Source organism: Vitis riparia, chromosome 18 (genome assembly GCF_004353265.1).
Source record: "Vitis riparia cultivar Riparia Gloire de Montpellier isolate 1030 chromosome 18, EGFV_Vit.rip_1.0, whole genome shotgun sequence".
Taxonomy (NCBI): Eukaryota; Viridiplantae; Streptophyta; class Magnoliopsida; order Vitales; family Vitaceae; genus Vitis; species Vitis riparia.
Genome location: NC_048448.1, coordinates 38,132,858 through 38,157,423, shown reverse-complemented (window position 1 = coordinate 38,157,423; position 24,566 = coordinate 38,132,858). Strand labels below are relative to the sequence as shown.

The window sequence follows — 24,566 nt, the reverse complement described above, 5'->3', positions numbered from 1 at the left end:
ATTAAAACTTCCACCAGCACATAACAAATTGGTATTAGAATTTTTTTTCACTCAACAAATAATAATTCAAATGGTTAATTATTTAAAGATTAAAAACATAATACTCAAGATAAATTGAAAAATAAATATTTAATAATTTAAATTTTCTTTATTCACGCATAATATACAAAGCAGTCCTCTCTCTATGTGCATATAAGACAAGTGGACAAAAAAAAATGGCTTTGACACCATTCCTAGGAGGCTAGGACGGAAAGCTTTTGCTTTCTAAATTTTTAGTTTCCACCTCATGATAGTTCTTATTTGAGAAAAAAAAAAAAAAAGTATATAAAGATATTGCTTTGGAACATAATTTTCATAATAGCAAAGTTCTAGGGATTGGCTGGCCCTAGTTTTAGGTTAATCCTTTAGGCTATATTTAGCTTCCGAGGTTTGAAGAAAAAAAAATTGAAAAAAAAAATTAAGGAGAATTAAAAAAATAAAAAAAATAAAAAATAAAATAAAGGGTTTTTTTTTCCTACCTTTTTCCTTGCTATTATTTGTCCTAGCCTTTGTTAATACTTTCCAGGAACCAAAACTCAGCCTTCCTGGGCCTAAGAACATATGAGTAGCCATATCCCTTCAATAATCCAAATAAGTGAAGAAATGTAAATCCCTAATATACAAATTCAAAGATGAAATTCTTCACATTGAATCAATTTTATAAACTATAAATGCTAAAATACTAAAATAGCATGTCTCAACGTCAACTGCATTAATTAAATAAAAAATAGCAACACAATTCAACCATACTAAGATACAAAGGAAAACTGGTATAATGACAAGCCAGGTCTTTCTTTTTCTTTTGAGTCAAAGCCAAAAGGTAAAATGTGATAAAAAGCAAATTGAAGAAAGATATACCAACTCTGCAGTTCTCTTTTCTGGGCTAATATCAAGCATTTCAATGCAACTCCAGATGGAATACTTGACAGGATATTGTGATTTGATCATTGACACTCCTCCAATCAAAACCTCCCTGGGAACTTTCTTACCTGAAAGTGCATTTTAAGAGTGAGGAGCATTGGACTTCCTTGCCTTTCTGATAAATATATGAAAGCATCAAACATTTTTTCAAATGAAATATTCTTTGAGTATACTTTCATGGAGTTTAGGAGCTAAATCTATAAGTTAAATATCCCACAAGATATGATCTGACCTAGCAAAGTAAAGGTAGGTGGAACCCTATCACACATAATTTCACTCTCGATGACAAGAATCTTTTCCTCATAGTCGATGTAATTTTCTAATGGACATGTTCTAGAACCCCCAGAAGCTCAAGCATCCAGGGGCTTTCAATTCTCTTTGGGTAAGGAACATGACATATTGACCATATGCTTCTACATTATTTCTGTTACTAGAATACTTTTAGAATGCCTATAGCACTGTGATGAACTTAGGTCACCATTTTTTCATGACTAAATGATACTGTACTGCTCAGTGCAGATTCCGGCAATGGGCAACATGACTAGAGGACAATTAAAATCAGAGTGAAATTATCCCACCCTAATATTCGATATCAAATTATGGCAGTTGAAGAAGTATTAGAAAATCACAGTAAATGGGTGGCATGAGGGCCCCTTGTATGATCACTATAACATGGAGTCCTTAGAATAGATCAAATTATGTATCTCATTTAACTTCAAGAAGAAAAATAAAAATAAGAACAAAAATTCATATACCTAATTTCATGAACTAATGAATAGTGAGATGCTGAACCACATGCTATTCAAGAAGTTTGTATGAAAGATTGATGGGAGGAGACTACAAACCGTGTCCAAGTCCTCATTTCTTAGTTTTATCAAGCACTTCAATGTATCTCTTTGGGATTCCATATTGTTCAACTAGATGTTTTGCCAGATCTTCAATCACACCTCCTTGAACCAGAACTTCATGTCCTTTCTTACCTGAAAAGGGCAAAATGAAAACAACAATCTCAAATTAACATAGAACATATATTTGAGGGGACATGTAGCAGATTAGCTGAATCCAAGAAGATAGCAGCTAAATGTCAGATTGAGCTCTACAAATATCTCCAGGCCATCAATTAATACAAGATGCATACTACAGGATAATTTAAAAAAAGAAAAAGAAAAAAGAAAAAATGTATATCAGAAGACCACGTAATGAATTGATCAACTTTCCAGCTCCCCTGGTGACATAAGATACATATTACAGGAATTTTTTATTTATTTTTTTAAATGTGTCAGTGTAAATTCATAAAAACTTATGTGTGCTGCTAAAGATGGATGACTAATGAGGATGACATTAGCAAACAATTATAGATGGGATTTTTACCATTTGGTGAATACATACTTTTTAGTTTCTAACCATTTTTCTCTAATTTGGCTGAGCAAAATCATGACCAATGCCAAGTGCAACACATGGGCACATTTAATCTTACAAAAATATGGGAAATTAACAACAAATTTGAATTCCTATATTACATGCCATAATGATATGTTCAAATCCTTAAAAAGCTATATTGTAATTGGGAACAAAGAGGACCAAAATAACATTTCTAAACCTAATTATCAAAAACAAGGCCATCTTAAGAGTAGGGATTATTTCCTAAACAACGTTCATGCAAATAATAATAACAACAATACAATAATGATAATAATAATAATAACAAGACATTTTAGGAAATACCTGGTAGTTCTGCCACTGATGTACTGCAAGCAAATTTCTTCTGCAACTCTGATGCCAAAGCTTCAGCATCCATCAAGAATGATTCAAACCCTGAGACTTTAGTCACCTTCTTGTTACCCTGCCTCCGTTCTGTCATTATCTGAATATTTTTAAGGGCACCTTTGCGAACAACTGACTCACCTCCTCTTGTCACTACATGATGAGCTTGCATGCGATTCACGAAGGTATGTCCTAAGTCCTTCTTATGAATTGCAGTTGGGTAAGTTGATCCCTTTTTAATAGCTCCTTTGAACAAAGCATCGCATAATATTGCATCTAATACCACCATGGATTTGTCTGTTGGTTTGACCAGATTTTCTTTCTCAATATATCTGAAGACAATATCGGTGGCTTCAGAGGCACTGAACAGTTTCCCCGTATCAACTCCCACAGAAGCAAAAATAGGATTGACATGCACACTCGGTTTGTATATCTCAGCCACTTCAAGTGTTTTATGTGATCGACTTTCACTAGCAGCATGGTCACTGGTCTGATCACTTTTTTCTGCTTGCCGTTTCTCAGGCCTGAAAGATGTGTACTCTGGATGATTGCGGTTGACAGAATTTAATACCACCTCTTTTTTATGTTTATCCTCTTTTACTGAAATCTGTCCATGTGGTAGAATCAACAGAAAACCAAAATAAGTTCACTAGCAAATTCAATAAAGGTAAGTTACTAATCTTGATTTAGTGGTACTAACCCTCTCTTAAAGTGTGACAAGATTCGGAACCACACATTTATTTTCATGCATAAAACGTAACCAAACTGAGAACCAAAGGCATCTCTCATTAAAATTTAATACAATTTTAAAGTATCAAAGTCAAAGCTTTCTATTCTCATCATCCATTCAATTTTCTCATAAGCTCATCCATTCATAGTTCTAAATCTTACCAAGGAACCAAACAGAACTTCAACCTTTTCAGAAAGGTGAACATTCAAGATGATCTAACAGTCTTAATCCTAAAATTTGATGCCTCAATAAGCACTTCTATTTCAATTAAACTCTCAAGAAATGTTCAATAAGAATATAGCAGTCTTTGAAGATTGCCTCTGATTAAAATTTGGAAGTGCTCTAATAAGCGGCTTGATAGTGCTATAAAAAAGGTAATGGTTTCTCCTGAGTTGGAAGGCAAATGTTCTTTGGCCTATTTAGTACTTGTTTGGCCAGGTAACAGTTTGTTAGCCCAACTACTTTTAGTTGTTTAAACCACATTGGCTATAATCAATAAAGTGCAGATAATTTTGGTCTTATTTCTATATATTCCAACTCTGTGCCAGAGATGAACAAAACTAATGATAAATTGTGGGCTGCAGGTTTAGGTAAGGATCCACTGAAACAACTTTTAGTCAAGAAATGGAAGATCCCAATTCTATCTAACTTCAAGCCTCACTCAGTTCAGTAAGGCTTTCTTGCAAGCTGATGTAACCTGAACAAAATACCACACCTAACCTGAACTGTTACTCCACAATGTCCTTCTGACAGCTAGGAGCTAAAACTACTAAATTTAACCTACTAGGTCATGTCATATCAAAAAATGGCCAAGTATGATTTCACACGTCAATTAATTGTAGAACCTTGTGAACCAAAACTCCAACTTGATGTGCTCCACCCATATATAAAAACCACCAAGCTATAAGCCATCAACAAAAACAACCATATCTATAACAGAGGAAGCAAAAACTTCAGCAAGCCCCTGTCAATAGTTTGCTGGTTGATCAAGAGAACCACCAAACTAAGGTAGCTCAGTTAAAGAGTATTCTCTATCATGTTGGTTTTTTATTCTAAAGTAGTTTGCATAAATACATGCAGAGTCTTGAACATGTCTAAATTCTCAATCGGAGAAACATCCCAAGTTATTGGGCAGCATCCTTGACTTCAGTTTATCTCCTCTCACAACTGGACAGATGCAAGACTAAGAGGAAAATTCACAATCATCCAGAACCACAGAAGAATAAAGGCGAGGCAACTGTTATCTATCATGAGTGTGAAAAGTTTTCCTTTTTCGAAAAACGAATAAAAGGTTTCCATGCCAAAAATCAAAATGACCAGCTTGACTATAGATCTCACTTTATCAGAAATGAAATATGAAAAAAAAAAAAATCCCAACCAAACAGCATTATATGATTCCATTTCACAATCTTTGGTACAGAACATACACACTTTATATGTTTTTTTTATTGTTATATATTTTATATCTGAACGAATTTAAGAGAAGAGAAAAGAGACACACCAATGTTGTGGAGGATTTAGCCTGTAGCCACTTTGATAATTTCTTGTAGGATGACTTTTTTATATCAAGTGTGATGCCTGAAGGCCTACAAGGTAATACATGGCCTGCCCTGCAGCAGCACCACAAACAAATAACATTATTTCTAAAAAACATAAATGAAATGTACTCAAATGAACTAAAACATTCGTAGATTTTTCTTTTTTAAAAAAGTAGTTTCTAAGATTCAATGATTTCCCAACCCTAAGTTTCCATATTTTAATGTTATTATACCTACTATTTGTCCAGTTTTCTTTATGGTGGTTTGGGTTGCAACAATTCATAATCAACAAAAAGACATCATAAAAAATTGCTTCACCAGGAAAACAGTCTCTGTAAGATTTAATCAAGATTTATGGTTTCTGATTTGTAAATGAAGGGGACACACACAGAGTTCATGTATTTAAGAACATGTTATCAGACAGCTTGGGGATTTGAACTGGCAATCAGCCACTAAAATAGTACAGATCACACTGAAAGCATTTCATTAATGTTTTACTTCAAAAAGAAAATTTGAAGGTCTGAAATGTGAGTCCAGCTTGGAAACTTTAATGTGAAAATTAAGAATGCAACCTAATTCATGCTTCTATTACATGTTCAAACTTTTCTTATCCATTTCCTTTTAATACAAACTGGATCAACCAAGCCAACTCATGGTTGGACTGGTTAAACCTGTGATCCAGTCATCAAAACAGCTTGACGGTCAATCCAAGTTTAATTCCACCAGGAGATTTTAGCAATAATATCCAATTTCATCTCCATAATAAGGTCACAGTGCCACCCCCAGGAGAATTCATGCACAGGAGTTGCCATATGTAACATACCACAATGTGCTTCCAGGCATTGGAAGGTCTTTATCTTTAACCGTTGTATGCAAGGCTTGCAACAGACATTTGTCTAAAAGTGCATCCACATCTTCAGTGGATAGAGTGTGATGAACCTCAACATTTGACTCCTCATCAGTTACCTTCAGATCATCCACATTGGCAGTTATTTGTTCAGCAGGATCATTGCTAACATCAAGCTGTGCTGTTGAAGATGGGTTAGCTTCCGAAGTTAGATCCAAGACATCAACAGATTCACCCTCTTTTTTATTGCTAATGTCGTTTTGTGGATCACTTGAAGCCTCATTAACACCTTCGCATGAATCAGAAGCCTGACAAGCTGATGACAAAGAAGGATCTTCAAACACAACATCTTCTAAAAATCCTGCATTTGGCACATAATGGCCCTCAACTAATTCCCTGCAAGAATAATTCCCAAGCAGAATATCAATCATAGAACAATTTAAACCATTAATTGCAATCAAATCCAGTTTCCCCTATACTTGCCAGAGTGAATCTCGATAGTAATGAGTTATTCTCAAAGCTTTTCCACGCAGACCAGCTTTTAATGCTGCAGTGCTACTCATAGTTGTGGTCCCAACCTGCAAAAATTTCAAAATTCAGCGGTAACCTACTAGTGAGCTTATCCAATTAGATCACCACTCAAGACAGATTGAGATGTAAAAGCAGTCAAAAATTGAATAAACATACAGCAATTGGAGCCAGATTGCCTGGAACTTTAACTGCCCAAGGCTCCCCCTCTGCAAATGAAGGTAGCCCTTGAGCAGGAATGCTAATACCAGGGAACATCAGATCAGCACCTCCAATGACAAAACGAGAAACCTCACCCCCCTTCAGGATGAAAGCAGGCAAAAGATCAGGAACCTTCCAGAGGGCATAAACTACAATAGTGGAAAAGGAGTACAATCAGGACCGATAATTATGTCAATTTTCAAGACATAATTGAATTAAGGTTCTAAGTTAACAAGAAAGCACAGGCATCCGAGTGGGCAAGGTTTATTTTCAAGCTATCCTTCAAATGACACTTTTTAGAGGGCAAAAAATATTTATTAAATGTAAAAGTGACAAAGAAAAGAGAGCTTCCCACAACATTTTTCATACATATACAGGCTTCCAATAAAAGAAAACCCAAACACAGATAGGTCATATGAAATTGCACTAATATCTATGTATTATAATCCTTGTCTTTAAGAACCAGAGAAATTGTCCCACCAATTTCAAGGAACTTCCACCCAATATGTGACTTATCTAGCAGCAGGATGTTATTGTTAACTTACAAGTTTCTCGCAAGCTATTATTGAGAAGCTAGAGTCAAATATATCCACATAAAATAAAACAAAACATTAGGCAAGCTTCACAAGTTCCAGGAAGAAAATGGCAAGGTAAAACCACACAAAGTACAAGGGGTTAATGGTTGAAGTCATAAGGAAGTTACCCTCAGGAATGCTTCCTTTTTAATCTGATGGAGAATGGGGAAAGTGAAGGAGAAACAATAGATGGATGACTAGTATCACACTAGTGGGACTCTAAGAATCACTCTTCCTACACTTTCACGCATAGCTTCAGTTTAAATCACACAAACAAGATAACATTAAGCAGTAGAATGTTCCATGTTTTTCATTCATTAATTTAAAGTCTGACCAACTTCATACACTAAAACTCTAAGACTCAACTATTTGGAACAAATCACAGTAACAATAAAGCTTGTTAACTGATAGACAAAATCAATACACTCTTGAAAAATTAAGACATTAATGACACTGAAAAGAACAACACTTATCACCCTCTAACTAGACTTGTAAAAACTCTTGGGCCGAGAAACGATTTCTGCAGAACAGCTATGGGTTGAACTCCACATTAAATTACATAACATCTCAACTAAGCCCATTATCATCCAAAGTATGCCAAATCAAAATTTGGGTCTTAGCTTTCTATGCCTTTGGTAAACTTTCATAGGTGGTCGTTGCCACTTGTCTTCATCAACTCTCCCTGGCTTAGGAAAACTCAACCCAAAAGCATGGAATTTCTCATAAGGAGTGCAATTCAATTGCTGAAATTCATTATCTATGATCTGGGTATAATCAGGATGTGATCGTCCCTACTATTTCACAAGATACTTTTGATAACCCCCTCCTCTAGTTGAAGCAATTTGGTATGAACATCTTCAATCTCCTCTTTCAATCAAGCGGCTGGTGGGAGATGAGCATTTTGATCATCATTTGATATAGCGGTTTCAGAGCCATGGTATAGGGCAAAGGCCTACATATTGAAGATGTTACTAATGCACATTTTTTCTAGCAAGCCAAGTACATAAAAATCAGAGCCTATTTTCTTGAAGAATTTTGTAGATTTTGTCTTAAGCATCTTCAGGATATTATTCAGGCCTTGTTCACATTGTAACCCCATTTTCCTTGCTTTCCAGTTGAAACTTCTTAATAAGAATGTGAAGTGAATTCTTCATGACATGCATAACCTATGTCGACTTTCCTACTTAACAATGGTCATTTTAGCAACAGTCATTGGCTTCAGCACAACTTTTCTGTTTTTTAACATGAAATTATACATATTTTCTTTCCCACAATGATGCACATCCAGATCATAAAGTCAAGGACGATCGAGAATGCTATTGAGCACTTTCATAGTGAGAATGTCACACCAAATAGAATTGCTAAAGAGGCCACAGAAAAGAGAAACAAGGTAGCATTGGCTTACAGGAATAGAAATGTTGTTATCCATGCTACCTTGTATGGTTGTGGTTTAGTTCAACAGGAAACTAGAGGTGCTAGATTGTGGATGTTGAGACAATGTTTATGCAACCGTCAGTGCCAATGACTCAATAATAAGTTTGCATGATTGGTTTCTGCGCCAAACTAACATCTAAAAAATATAAATGTTCACCTCTAATCTTCTTCCTCAATTTTGAGACTGCTAGAATGCGCCTGACAAAAGAACTAGTGAACCGTCTACTCTCCACTCTTCCAGGTAACCAAGTTGCTCCATCACCCAAATTAGCAGTATCTTATCACATTGACTATCAGATAACCTTCCTCTAATAATTTAATCATCATCCAGGCTGCTCTGATACCAAAATTGATGCAAACCAAAAAAGTAAAAGAGAAATGATAGATCAATGACTACTATGACACTAGTGGGACTCAAGGAACCACTCCTGAAAACCTCAGGCTTCACACCTAGGTTCCGCTTTCATTAATTTTCATATGTTTGACCAGCTTCATATGCTACAATCCTAAAACCATAAGACTCCTTTGAGTAATAATAAAGCTTGGAAATCAACATAACCAAAACAAAATTAAAAGAATTTTCAAAAATAAGAAATTGATGACATTAAAAATAAGAACACCTATGATCCTTTGACAAGACTCATAAGCAATTCTTGGGCTAAAATTTAATCAAACCCTCAAACTCTAAAAAAAGTTAGCACTACTTTTATTCACCAATACAAAGAATCTAGCATTGAAATATACTACATAATCCAACCAATCCAAAATCCATCTTGCTATGAGAAAATCCCAATTGGCATGGTCATAGTCCTTCTTCATATCTAGTTTACAAAGACACTTTGTTTAGAGCTCTTCAATCTTGAATCTAAAGCTTCACTTGCAATGAGCACAACATTCAAAATTTGTCTTCCTTGAAAAGCACTCTAAATATTGGATATCGCTCCTCCAAAAACCTCCTTAGCTTGAAGAAGTTTGTTGGAATAGCGATATTATCCCATTTCTTTGTTAGAAGTTCATACAAGATGCGCACTAAGCTATTAGGTCTCAAGACTTCTAAATCTTCCTTCCACAAAGATGGTTGCCACCTGTCCCCATCAGAATCTCAGAGGAATTTTGTGTCTTCAATAAGCTAATAAATTATGATGAATTCAAAAGGCAGGTTTCTAAATATGATTCAAAAAGTTCCCCCTTGCCCTACTTCTAACCGTAGGTCTCCCTCCTTTCTTAAGCTTCTTTAAAAAACAGTTGTTTCTCTGGGTTGCGAAGCTATCATGTGGTTGATTAGGAAAGTTTCATGCTTAATAAGAATCTTTTGATTTAGAATGAAAAAGACAAAAAACAAAAACTAAACTATGAAGGCTAAACCCAACCCAAAAGACTCAAGGAAGAAGGACATCCCCAACAATCTTAGCTAAGATAGCAACCTCTAAATTAGCTAATCTAGGCTTCCAAATGAACGATCCTTAGATAAGTCCAAAATCCTACTTGTACCCTAATTTTGCTACAGGGATCCTCCCACCCTGGATCACCACCAAAGAATCACATTCCATCAAGAGGTCCCTTTTACCATTGGTGAAGCATCTTTTAGACCTTTCAATGGAAATAATAGTTAGCTTAACAAAGCTTCAAATCAGCTTGCCCTTCCAATCTCTAATAATGACACACCTATACAACACATTACGCATTGCACTAATTGAAGCAGAGATCAAGGCTTACATCTTAAGGAAGAGTCCATTAGGTATTACTAACCCTTCTTTCAATACCTAAACAACAAGCCCTCACCCCATAGAACAATCCACAGGGATAATATTGAAAAGCTCATAACCCACAATGGATTTGAATACATCATCCATAACCTCAATCTTATCAAACCATAATGAATGCAATCCTCATTTTTTTATTGACTATAATAAACATAATACTCATATACCTTTGTTCCATTGTTTCTTTTAAAAGGCCAATTGAAACAATAGAATAAGATAGCCATTGGTTTCTAGGATGAGTCCAAATCTGGTCTTTTGCCATATTAAAAAGTGATACGGTTTGAAGATGTGCATGTATGCATCACGTCTCTTTTCACAATGCCGATTAAAATTGTGAATAGTCAAGGAATTCGAAATAGACTTTCTCTTTAGGAAATTTAAATCCAATGAGAAATTGGGAGTATCAGAGGAACCTTATGAGTAAATTGGCTTTCTGTAGGCATGATAGGTTTAGAAATATCATTAATGCAAAAGTACACTCATTAGAAAATCTCCAGTCATTCCTCTATGCATAAGGAGGGTAAGGAAAGGGTGCTACGTCTGGTAGTTTTGAGAATGTTGAAGTCATTGCAAGAGGATGGACAAGAAAGGGACCCTCTTATTAAGCATAAGGTCGTGTAAAGAGAAAATTATCCGATTAAAAGAAATGTTAGACAAGGGCATTTTTTTCAGAAAGAAAGGATGGGGCTAAATGCCTCCTAGCATTGTGGAGTTTAATTCATGAATGAAAGACATTTCGTTCTAATTCAACTTTAAAAGGAATGAATTCTGGAATCAAGTTAATCTTCGTATAGGCAACTTGTTTTCTATGAATATGCATCATAGCAAACAATGCAGAAAGAAAGTGGCTTTCAAGTTAGCTTTTCAATGGTAGCATCAATAATCTATAACAAAATAAAAGAGCAACATTTTGTAGCTAAAAGAATGAATCAAGAAAAGAAGATATAGAATTTAACCAAGAATTAATAAATTGTCAACCACCTGTTGGGAATATTTCTGTTCCTCGCCCATCAATGTCAAAAAACATAGGAAAACCACCTTCCACACCATACAAATGAACTCGATTTTGTAACTTCACAATTGTTATCTCAGCCTGAAACATAAATGACACATCAATGATAAGCAGTCAATCATTTGGCCAACAACAATTCAGTGCCATAAACATTAAAAGAATGTTTCCCATTAAGCATCATAAAGATGTGTGACACTAGAACATCAAATAATGACTAAATTGCAAACTAAGATAGGAAAAACCATCTAGGCTGTGTTTGTCTAACCAAAATTCAAAACTCTCAAAATCATGTGGAATATAGCACATGCTTGGTTTTGATATTCCATGGAAAAACTTCATTTCCTTGGTGCCTATGCTTAATTCAAAGTTTGAACTTATCTATATTCAAGTTAATTTACTGCTTAGTTGCTTCAGGTTGTAGCCCATGATTTTTTTCTTTATTCTACATTTCTTAGGTGCCTCCTAGAACTTTGAAAGAGCTTCTTCTTTGTCAGCATGTAAATGCTATCAAGAAAAACATATAATCATCTTCAATGATAGTACAAGTGCAGAGGTATGTCTTTTAAATAATTTTTTGCATTTCTTTTCGCATTTTTTGAGTTGGAAGAATCAGGTATCGCAGATGGCATTCAATGTTACAAGGTCAAATGTTTTATAAATGTCTAGCACTGTACTTCCAAATATACTTAGAATGTTTGAAACTGTATGTCCTGACAGTTTTATAAGCATCTGGAACTGTACATCTGGACACTCTATCTACCAAACAATTGAACTTTGTTCGCCCTTTACATCCCAATATTTATGTTGTGTCTAGCCTTCCAATATCAGACATCTCCTCATTGTCTGGACCTCTCCACTGTGTCTGGCCTTCCAAGTTCAAACACCACGAAATGAGGTTTTTTTTTTTTTTTTCATTTCTATTGCACCTTTTCACAATTTCTCACTTCTAAATTATTGCAAAATTCTTCCTAATTGTTTTTCAACTATTTTTACAACAAACTTTTTGTTAAAAATTACATAAAAAAATAAGCTCAAAGATATTTATGCGTTATATTATATGGATTCAAACAAAATGTATTGAAGAAAAAATAGATTTCTCTTAGGGTTCATGGTTGAGAAAAAATAAGTTGAGAGAAAAAAGAAAGAAGAATATTGGTGCGAGAGAGAAGAATGGGAAAGGTGTTTTAGGTATTTTAAAATTGTAGGTGAATGTATTAATAAGATAATTATTTTTAAGTGGACGTGTAAATAGGGTGGATGCAAATATAATTCCCCTTAAAAAAATAAAAATAAAAATAAAAGAAGCAGTTTAAATAATAGATGATGATATTAAAGAGAACAAAAGAAAGGATGACAATGATGCTAGAGAGAGGGAGAGAGAGAGAGAGAGAAAGAGGAAAATTGTACCAAGTTTCATAAATCTCAAAATGTAGAGAGGTCTAGCAACATTAGCTTTGGAAAAATAAAATAAAATAATTTAGCTAGAAGTTCTAAATGCTTTCAATTTTTGCGGAAAAAGATGGATATGAGAGAATTTGAAATTTAAATAAAATCCCAATTTTCCAAACTACCACCACCATTCTTTGTTTACCTAGGTTGGTATGTTTTTCCTCCCTCTCCGCCATCATCTTCTCTATCTCTTTTGATTTATCATGCCAATTAGCTGAATTATGATCTATTAGATTTTCTTCATATTTTAATTTTTTTTTTTTTCATTTAACAGATTTTGAAGCTCCATAGCTGGTGTTCCGAGTTTTGCATAAACATTGTTTGCAATGAAAAATGCATTGTTGCCACTAAGTATCACTCCCCATGAATTCAAAAATCAGTTTGACTTGATACCTTGGACTGAGAAATTAAATAGGATTAGGGTTTGTTCCTTCATTTAGGTGGTGTTTGTTTCATTGTCTGAATAATATATTTGAATTTGACTTAAATCCAAATAGAACTAAACATTAAGTATTTAGACCGTTTGATTTTTACTAATGTCAATGTTGTTAAATGTTAAGTTGTTGACTTTTATTAGTGTCCAAATACTGTGAAGTGTTAAATATATTTATTTTTACATGTTAATTTATTTTGGTCTTATTGTACAGCAAGAAATTGAACTTTGAAAATTTGTAGTAAATTCATTTCTAAACAGAAATTTCTTATTTCTAGTGTTGTTTATTTTCATTTTTGAATGAGAAGTCTACATAGATTTATGGAATATAATTTCATTGAAAATTGGATGAATTTTGAGCAAAAATAATTGCTACAAGTAGTAGAATTTCTGTTTTGATTTGGAATTTTGTGACCTTTAAAATTAATTTGAATTTTTAGATCCAATTTATTAGGAAACAAGAGAAAAAAATAAAACAAAAATAAAAGCTATTTTCATTTTCAGTTTTTTTGTGGATGACAATTTTGCTAATTTATGCAAAATTCATTTTTTATTCAAATTGCAAGAAATTAAGGCAGATTAATTAGTTTTTAAAACAAGAGTTATCCAAAATTTTCAAAAAGGAACCCAGTTTTATTTTATGTGAGAAATTGGAGGGTATTATAACAAAGTTAAAGGTTGAAAATAGAAGGGAGAAAAAGTAACTTTTTGATCAAATTATTAAAAAAAAATCATTTTTTCTGTTAAAATAAAATTGTCTTGAAGAAGTGATAAGTAAAAAAAAACAAACAACTCTAAAATGTCTCAACTCTTAAGCAATTTGCTTTGATACTTGAGTAAAAAATGAGGATATTTTAGGCATTGCTGCTATTTATAAGAGTTAAAATGAACAACTCTAAAATGTCTTAACTCGAGCAATTTGCTTTGATACTTGAGTAAAAAAATGAGGATATTTTAAGCATTACTGCTATTTATAAGAGTTGATTAGTTGATTGCAAATAATAGTATTCATGTTTTATGATAGCTATGTTGATACTCTTAACTAACTAATAACAACTATTTAACTTATATAAATATTTCTTAAAAGTGTATAAATTATTATTGAAAATAAATTGCTTTAGTTCTTCTACATTTATTCAACAATAGTGCTTCTCAAAGGTAGAGAATAATGATTAAACAAGTATTAAAAAAAAAAAAAAAGCATCTTCATTTCAGTCTCCTCTAGTGCCAATCAAGACGAACATAAAGAATCATTCACATTTCAGTTTCATCAAATGATAAGCAATCCAATTGATCTCATTTCCCTTCCATTAATTGAATTCCTTTCTAACAATCATTCAGTTATATACCACAATGTCAGCAATTTGGTTCCAAATCCTCTCCAAATTTCCTTTCCTTTCCTCCATTCAAACCACGGTGTAAGCAACCAACAACCCGAGTATCCAATTCAGTCATTATTCAATACTTACACACCACAAAACGCATAATCCAGTTTCAAATTCAAAGAAACGGTAGTTTCCAAATCAAAAATATAATATTTTCACTTCACAGCATTTTCTGAACAGCCAAACAGACAACTAACCACTCTAACACATCGAATTGATCAAATAAACAAGATAAAAAACCAAATAGAAGCAATTTCGTATACCTTAGGAGGAAGAATCGAATCGATTTCAGAATCGGAGGCGTTACGAAATCGCTCTTTGATTGTTCGCTTCAGCTTTTTGCGGTCTGCGCCGGACAACCGCTGCTGCGACTTCGCCTCCAACGATTTCTTAAACATAGTGTGCTCTCCGCAAAACGTTTCGTTTTGAGGACTCTATGTCCCTCTGAATCGATTGAAGGCTTGCAACGAAGTTGAAGGTTCTGGAAATTTATACGGGTTTTCCAGTGGCGGTGGGTGCTGATGGGATTGGACGTTATAGTGTTGTACCTTGTAACCTGGTGCTTGTTTTAGTTGTACCTTGAGAATATATAAATAAATTTTTATTTTATTTTTTTCATTACGGACTATAGCATGATTTAGTATCCACAAATGAAGCAATTATATTATTGGTTTGTTTAAAAGAATAAAAGATTACAGATATTGATTTTTTTATTTTTACTTTCATTTTAAATTTAGCTTACTTTTGTTTGGATAATCAAATTCTAAAAAGAGAGCCATAAAGAAGGTACCCATTTTTTAAAATTTATTTTTAAAAATAAAAATAAACTTAGATGAAATTAATCCATTTTTAATTTCATGATAGGTGAATTTATTTTTATGGTAGCTTTTTAAAAAATCACTTTTAATGGTATTTAAAAAATCAATTATTTCAAAAATTAGTTCAATATTTACTCATTTTGATTCTAAATTTAGATTGTCTTTCACAATGATTATAGGAAGTGCATTTAAATTAAAATTTATTTTTTAAAAAAAGAAAATAGAATGTATTTGATAATAATTTTTGGAAGTATTCTAATTTTTATAATATTTGAAAAATAAAAATTCTTAAATATTAAAAATGTTAAAAGTGTTTCCTAAAACCACAATCAAATGAATTTTAAAAATACGTTTAACAGTGATTGTAGAAAATGTTTTTAATTTTTTAATACTTTAAAAAATTTTATCTTTTAAATATTAAAGATGTTAAAACACTTTTTTACATGTTTGATAAAATTTAAAAAATATTTTTAAAAAATTGAGAAATTAATAATAGAGTTGAAAAACCATGTATAATAATGTTTTTCAAATGTAACATCGGATGGATGATACTTTTAAAAACACTTTAGAAAAAATACTTCCATCAAACCGGAGGTTGTTAAAACTAATTTTTGAAGTTTTGAGAACGGGATGTTCTCAGTAGTTCGGTTTACAACTTCAAAATGTTAGTTTTGAAACCTTGATATTCAAATAAGCCTCATGGAGAATGTGTTGTATTTTGAGAATCGGAGCTTAATGGAGCAGGGACCAAAGATACAAACAATGGTGCCCCAGCACGTGGCCGAATGGGTTGCCATGGGACGATCGATCAATTGAGCAGATATGTTTCTCAATGGTCACCTAATTGCATGAAGACTAACTAGGTGATTAACCAAGAGGATTGATCGGAGTTTAGGGAAATTGTTTCTAATGATTAATTGACTTTTGTTTTTATATAAATTTCTTAACTCTTATTTATTAATCTCCAACAATCCAAAATTGAATCTTGTCCCTTACGAGAGTATCAAAATCATAAAGGAGTGCATCTAATTTCAAGTTTGCAAATCATTGATTACACCCTTCAGATCCTAACCAAGTTCTATTATGATATTCCATTTGCGTAAGTGTTAAGTCTTGTAAAAATTACCTTGACTTGACTTAATGTTCTTTGTATTAGCTTGTGTTAGGATTATAAAATAATAAGTTGTTAACTGTTAGTTTACTCAGTTGTTTGTTTGTTAGCCGTTAAGAGGATGTTAGATTGCTATAACAGATTGTTAGTGCTGTATACGTGTAAGCAAGTTAGTTAGTGAGAAGAAACTATTGTAATATAAATCTTGAGGTTTGTTCTGTAAACCAAAACAGAGGATTTCTTCCAGATTGAATCTAAGCCCTTTCTTTCCCTCTTTCTCACTTCTTTCTCTCTTTATTATCTTAGTTCTAACATGGCATCAGAGCTCTCAACTTCAGTAATGGAGAAATCTCAACAAACCCTAGCTTCTTCTTCCTCTAGTCATTTTGTCCCTATTTCATTCAATCATTCTACCTCAGTTAAGCTGGAAAATCATAAATTTTCTGATATGGAGAAAACAGATTTTCTTAGCAATTCATGGTCACAATCTTCAGCACTTTGTCACTGGAGTTCATGATCCACTGCTAAAATTTCGAAGTTCAAAAGATCGATCTCGAGGAATAGTGAATCAAGACTTTCTTGATTGGGAACAACAAGATCAGCTCTTAGTTTCTTGGCTTCTTTCATCAATGTCTAAAGGAGTTCTTTCGAGGTGTGTAAATTGTGAATCTGCTTTTCAAATTTGGAAGGCATTGGAGGTATATTTTGCTTCTCAAACACGTGCTAAAATCTCACAATATAAAACCTTGCTTCAGAACACCCAAAATGAATCTTTGAGTATGAATGAATATTTGCTTAAAATTCGTGGTTTTGTTGATCTACTTGCTCTTGTTGGTGTGAATCTCTCTGTGAAAGATCACATTGATGCTATCATAGATGGACTGCCTAGTGAATACGACACATTCTTTTTCACAATTAATTCTCGAACTGAAGATTATTCAGTAGAGGAAATTGAGTCTCTTTTATTAGCACAAGAAGCTAGGATTGAGAAACACAGCAAGAGGCTAGACTCTGAAACTGCTTCTGTTAATATTACACAAGGTCCGAGTAACTTTGGAAGAGGCAATTTTTCTCAAGGTAGAGGTTTCACTAGTAACAATCAGTTTAGCCCTAATTTTGGCAGAGGTAATTTTTCTCCTAGAGGAAGGGGTGGTTTTCAAGGTAGAGGTGGTTTTAACAATGGTGGTCGGAGATCCTGGAACACTTGGAATAATAATGCTACTGCTAATGCTGAAAAACTAGTATGCCAAGTGTGCATGAAGATTGGTCATTCTACAGATAGGTGTTACTACGGATACGATCCTAGTTTTCAGGGTCCTCATACCCCTGGTTTCACTCCTAGTTTTCAAAAGTCACCTCAAACATAGATTCAGGGTGGCAACAAGCTTAACATGCAAGTCCTGATGGCTACACTGGAAAACATTTGTGATACTAATTGGTATCCAGACTCAGGTGCCTCGAACCATGTGACTGCAAATGCCAATAATCTGGTTGAACACACACCATACTATGGCAATGAGTAAGTTCGTGTTGGCAATGGTATGGGAATCTCTATTAAACATATTGGTCTGCAATGGTATGGGAATTCAGCTTCAAAAATCTGCTCCATCTCAAGTTTCTCTTTCACAAAGTGTCACTTCCCATCAATCTGGTCCTAGTGCAAACTGTCAAGTGTCTGTACATGTTTCAGATCTCAAATCTCATAATGGTAGCTCTACAGTTGGTCTTTGGCATGACAGACTTGGTCATCCATCTTTCAAGATTGTACAACCTGTTATTAGTCTTTGTAAACTTTCCAAATTCAATAAAATTCTACCTGATTCTATGTGTAAAGCTTGTTGTCTTGGCAAAATACATATGCTCCTCTTTCTTACTTCTATATCGGAATATCAAGAACCTCTACAACTAGTGTACTCAGACTTATGGGGACCATCACTTGTTCAGTCATCCAATGGCTATAAGTACTATATCTGTTTTGTGAATGCCTTTTCTAGGTATACTTGGATCTACCTCTTAAGAAACAAATCTGATTCGTTTCAAACCTTTCAGAATTTCAAGGCTTAAGTTGAATTACAATTAGGGTTCAAAATTAAATGCCTACAATCTTATTGGAGGGGTGAATTCCGTGTTTTACTGATTACCTTACTATAAATGACATTATTCATAGGATTTCTTGTCCTCACACTCACCAACAAAACGGTGTAGCTGAAAGGAAGCATAGACATATTGTTGAAAATGGTCTTACCTTACTTGCTAGAGCCTCAATGCCTTTCAAATATTGGGATGAATCATTCAGAACAACTATATTCTTGCATAATAGGCTGCCCTCTCCAGTTTCACATGGTAAGTCTCCCTTACAACTCCTTTTTAATCATGTTCCTGATTACAAGGCTCTTAGAATCTTTGGTTGTGCTTGCTATCTCAACACTAGACCATATAACAACCATAAACTTGCCTTTCGGTATGTACAATGTACATTTCTAGGTTATAGCCTCACTCATGAAGGCTACAAGTGTTTAGACCCCTTCAGTAAAATTTTCATATCCAGAGATGTCATTTTTTATGAACATCTATTTCCATTTTCAAAATCTCTTTCCTCTCAACCTCAACATTCTTCCATTTCTCAACCTCTCTCCTTTAGTCAATCACCACCAATTCTTTCTTCTAAACAACCTGTCTTTTCTATTTCTACAGCCTCATCACCCTCTCTCATTGCTCTCATTCTTCCTATCAACACAACCACTCACTTGGAAAACTGCCAAGACTCTAATGCTCCCATTGTATCATCATCTATCCCAAGTACTACTGGAAATACACACTCTATGATCACTAGATCTAAGAAGGGCATATTTAAACCAAAAGTATACAGTGTTACCAAAGAACCTCAATCTGCTGATGAAGCCTTGCAAAATGAGAACTGGAAAATAGCAATGATAGATGAATATTCTGCTCTCTTGAGAAACAATACATGGTCTTTGGTTGACCTTCTAGCTGGTAGAAAAGTAATAGGATGCAAGTGGATTTTCAGAGTTAAAGAAAATCCAGATGGTTCTATTAACAAATATAAAGCTAGACTCGTTGCAAAGGGGTTTCACCAAACAACTGGATTTGATTATACAGAAACATTTAGCCCTGTTGTGAAGCCTACTACAATCAGGGTGGTTCTCACTATAGCATTATCAAGGAATTGGAAAATTCAACAACTTGATATCAACAATGTCTTTTTGAATGGAGATCTACAAGAAGAAGTTTATATGGAACAACCTAAAGGCTTTATTGAAAAGTCCACTTCTAATTTAGTATGCAAGCTCTACAAATCTCTATATGGACTCAAACAGGCACCACGTGCCTGGTTTAAGAAACTATACGAAGCACTTGTAGATCTTGGTTTTACATCTGCTAAATCTGATCGGTCATTATTCACAAGGTTCACTATGGATCACACTACCTTTCTCCTAGTATATATTGATGATATACTGGTTATTGGCAGCAATCCTTGTGTAATTCAACAATTAATCTCACAATTAAACAAGAGTTTTTCTCTTAAAGATCTTGGTGAGATAAACTATTTCTTGGGCATACAAGTGAAACATACCACTAAAGGTCTACACTTGTCTCAGACTAAGTATGTGCATGATCTCTTATGCAAAGCCAAAATGAACAATGCAAATGGCATGAATACTCCTATGATCAGTGGTCAACAACTTACAACGTCTGGAAGTGGTACTATGAAAGACATTCAACTCTATAGGAGTGTTGTAGGTGCGCTTCAATATGTCACTATCACCGGGCTAGAAATTTCCTTTTATGTTAATCGAGTTTGTCAATATTTGAAGGATCCACAAGAAGAACACTGGCAAGCAGTAAAAAGGATACTTAGATACTTGAAAAACACTATTCAATATGGACTTCATTTGACCTGTTCAAGTACTTTAAATTTGGTGGGATTTTGTGATGCTGATTGGGCATCAAGTCCAGATGATAGAATATCGACATCCAGCTATTGTGTTTATCTTGGAAACAATCTAGTTTCTTGGTGCTCAATGAAACAACATATTGTCTCTAAATCATCTACAGAGGCAGAATACAGAAGCTTAGTTGGAATAACTGCTAAGATCACATGATTAACTGCCTTACTAAGTGAATTGAGGATCACTTTACCAATAACTCCAGCAATATGGTGTGATAATCTGAGCACAATATTGTTATCTGCAAATCCAATTTTACATGCTAGAACTAAGCATATTGAGTTTGATTTGTATTTTGTGCGTGAGAAAGTTATTCAAAAGCTTATTGATGTGAGACATGTTCCTTCAAGTGACCAAACAGCAGATCTTTTTACCAAAGCTATACCCAGCTCTAGATTTTCTCTACTTAGAAGCAAACTCAGAGTTCTTGATTTAAGTACTCTGAGTTTGAGGGGGTATGTTAGGATTTTAAAATAATAAGCTGTTAACTGTTAGTTTGCTAAGCTGTTAGTTTGTTAGCTGTTAAGAGGATGTTAAATTGCTATAACAAATTGTTAGTGTTGTACATGTGTAAGCAAGTTAGTTAGTGAGAAGAAACTATTGTAATATAAATATTGAGGTTTGTTCTGTAAACCAAAACAGAGGATTTCTTCCCGATTGAATCTGAGCCCTTTCTTTCCCTCTTTCTAACTTCTTTCTCTCTTTATCATCTTAGTTCTAACAACTTGCATTAACGAGAAAGCAAAAAGGGAAGTGAAAGATATCGTATAGTGTAATATAGAGGTTCATTGAAACATTAAAATTCAAGCATAAAGAACGTGAAAACTCTCGAAGTTGGATGAAGTGGACGTAAATAAATTATCGAACCATTATAAATATCGTTTATTCTTTCTCATCTCCTCTCCTTATTTATTGTTAATATTAATTATTGCATTGCATTCATCTTATTCTTAAGTTGTTAAAATTGATCAAATTTTTTAAAATACAACCAACGCCCAATTCACTTTCCCTCTTAGGCAAAAACTTAGGTTAAATTAGTTTGTGTTCACAATATTTATAACATTTTTTATTTACGTTAATAATTGGCAATATAAAATAAAATATATCAAAATACATTTCTAAAAATTAGTTTTGACCTCACTTCAAAGTTGGATTTTTTTTTGTAATTACTTTTTATTTATTTTACTAAATACTTTAATTATAAAAAGTCATTATAAAAGTGATTACATGGGACCTAAAATCAATGCCAGAAGTAAATGCTATGATGGTTATATCACCATTTTGGAGAAAACAGATTAGTTGATATGGAGGGCATGAAGCGAGATGCAATCGATTAGGAAGAAAGTAATCAATTTGCAATTAAATATATTTTTAATGTGGATGAGAAAAGTAAGATAAGGACAGACTTAAAATTATTGTTTATTGTAACAAGGATGGTTTAGAAAATCCGTTTATGGATTCACGGAAAGTGTGATAAATCATAATATTTCAAAAATATAAATTTACAAAGTGTGAGTATCATACTAACAAATAAGCTTGGATGATTATGTATTATTTTAAGAATATGAAATTACTTTTTTTTACCACTCGATATAATATCAAAAACTTAACCGACGTGGATCATAGAAGCTTTCAAGATGTATCATCTTCGTCTTTATCTGAATATTTTGGAGAAATATGAAGTATGACAACCAATTCCAAAAAAAGGAAAATGTTTTAAATATAATAAATTTTGCAATTTTGCTTGGACAATGGATGTTTAGACAAATACAATTGCAAATTTTGTCAACATCGTAACATTAGATCCATGGATAACATGATTTCAAAGAATTTGAGTAAACCCTTAGATGGTGAAGACATTCGAGAGTTGAAAATACCAATCAAAGAGTTGCAATATGTTAATGGAATGGACTTCAAGCACCTTTTCAACTATCGCAAAGAAAACGATACAACTTCATAAATTTTGAATAATAAACATATTATTGGGACTCATAAAAACTGATGGGGAGGCCAAAGTTCAAGATGATGCTTTTACTATTAAGTCTAAGTCTGTTTCGTGTAGAGAAACATTCAAAGTGATGATGACGTTAAACAATATTTTGTTGCAATGTGAATATGTTGTACCAGAACTTTTTTTCACATTATAAAAAGTTAAAAATGATATCAAAGTTGACATTAATTTTAATAAGAAATAAGCAACATTGGGCATTTTATGAGGGCCTCTAAGACAAATCATATGAATTTAATTTCTAATATTATGTGATAATATAGTCACTAAAGTTTGTGATGGATTTAGAATCAGATATGCCAATTATTAAAGTTATTCCTATATTTTATGACAAAGCCTTATTTTTTATCACATAATATTAATATTATTTCCCCATATAATAATATAATATTATTATTTACAAAATTTAAATAATAGTCATTGGAGGTAATTAGCATTAATTGATTTAGAAAAAATTAAACATTTTTTTATTTCATATATGTATTTTCAAAAAAATTATATAGTGTTAATATTTTTAAAATTATATTCACTCATTTAATTAGTTAGTTTGAATTTAATTAGAAATTTTATTTCATTAAAAAATTAAATTAGAATTATTCAGGTTTTAGTCATGATTCAAGTAGTCTTACTGTATTATCAAAAAACTATTTTCAAAATTAGAAAAATGTATTTTCTTCTTTTTTTTTTAAGTTAGAAAAATGTTTTCAAAATTAATTCCAAACGTATATATATATTAAGATTATTTTCTATTTTAAAGAAGAAAAATATATTTTAAAATTTTCAAAAAAAAAAAAGACATCAACAACCATGTTTTTCATCATCCATTTTGGCTCAACTCCATTGTTTTGGGGCCAAACTCAATGATATAAAATTTAAATTCAAACAGCTAATGGGTTGGGCGGCTAGAAGCCAATTCCCTTTTTAGATCTACACCCAATTTACAAAGTCACTTTGTGACAGGACAAGCAACCAACACTATTTCAGGTGGTCCCTCGATATTTCAAACACCGACCTTATTGAATATCACAAGGAACCTTTGAACCAAAAGAACCTTCTATCATTATTTCTTGGCACCTTACCAACTCATACATACTCATATATATTTATATATTTGAAAATTTTTTCTTTGATTTATTCTATACCGGGGAATAGGAATATAAGGTTTTAAAGGTACTTTCCTTTTGTAATAATAATATCTTTGTTTATAGACTTGCTTTCTTTATTAGAAACTTATTGAGATAGAAATTATTTTTGAAAATAATTTTCTATTTTAAGGAATAAAAAATTGCTTTTTATAATAAATTTGAAACGTTTTCAATTATTTTTCATAAAATGCGGTGAGTAACAATCGAAAATAAGAAGAATACTTTGAAAAATTTTATAGTATATAAATAAACTATATTTTTAGAAAATAAAGAGATAAAATTGTTTTTTATATTTGATTTATTGAATAAAATATTGTTCTTATGAATAATTGAGAACCATTTTTTTATAATGGTTTTCAAATGTCTTATCAAACCCATCTTATATTTTTGTGCAATTTATTTATTTATTTATTTATTTATTTTAGTTTGGCTAATTGCTCTTGCATAGTATTTAGATGGAATGACATGTAGTCAAAATGTACAACACCATCCTATAGAAGATTCAATCTAGCCATCTTAGAGTCACTGATTTTATCTTGCATTATGTTTATTGTGTGCATGATATGTACTAATCAATTTGATCGTCAGAAGTTGATATTTCAATTATCCTTTAATTTGTAAACTTTTATTTTCGGGAATTAATTTACTTAGCATGGACATTATAAAGGTCATATCCCATGATTTGAACAAAATTTGATGGATTTGGCTTCACGTTATCTCACTAGGGTTATGTTTTTGGATTATCGATATATGAATGTCTAAATTTTTTACTATTTCACCCTACATAAAAAATAAAAGAGTTTAATTTTTTTTTCTTCACATATTCGATATTAAAACCTTAGAAGTTTGTCATTTTGCAAATAGAGGTTAAAAAAAAAAATACGTCATTGAAAATTA

At 32.7% G+C, this 24,566-nt stretch overlaps 1 protein-coding gene across 2 annotated transcripts; it reads right to left on the bottom strand.

Moving 5' to 3' along the window:
- Nucleotides 1–719: 719 nt before the first annotated feature.
- On the bottom strand, nt 720–15,131 carry LOC117907743 (eukaryotic translation initiation factor 2D-like). 2 transcript variants are annotated; one of them, XM_034821390.1, is made up of 9 exons: nt 14,883–15,130; nt 11,322–11,433; nt 6,527–6,717; nt 6,323–6,417; nt 5,816–6,235; nt 4,956–5,064; nt 2,686–3,331; nt 1,806–1,940; nt 720–1,028 (listed from the first exon to the last, which is right to left on the bottom strand). In XM_034821390.1, exons 1-8 carry the CDS (start codon nt 15,015–15,017, stop codon nt 1,819–1,821), a joined length of 1,830 nt encoding a protein of 609 aa, XP_034677281.1. In that variant the 5' UTR covers nt 15,018–15,130; the 3' UTR covers nt 720–1,028; nt 1,806–1,818. The 2 variants fall into 2 exon arrangements, with proteins under 2 accessions (XP_034677281.1, XP_034677282.1); XM_034821391.1 differs by lacking the exon at nt 720–1,028 and having other exon boundaries at nt 1,804–1,940; nt 14,883–15,131.
- Between the last annotated feature and the right edge of the window lie 9,435 nt (nt 15,132–24,566).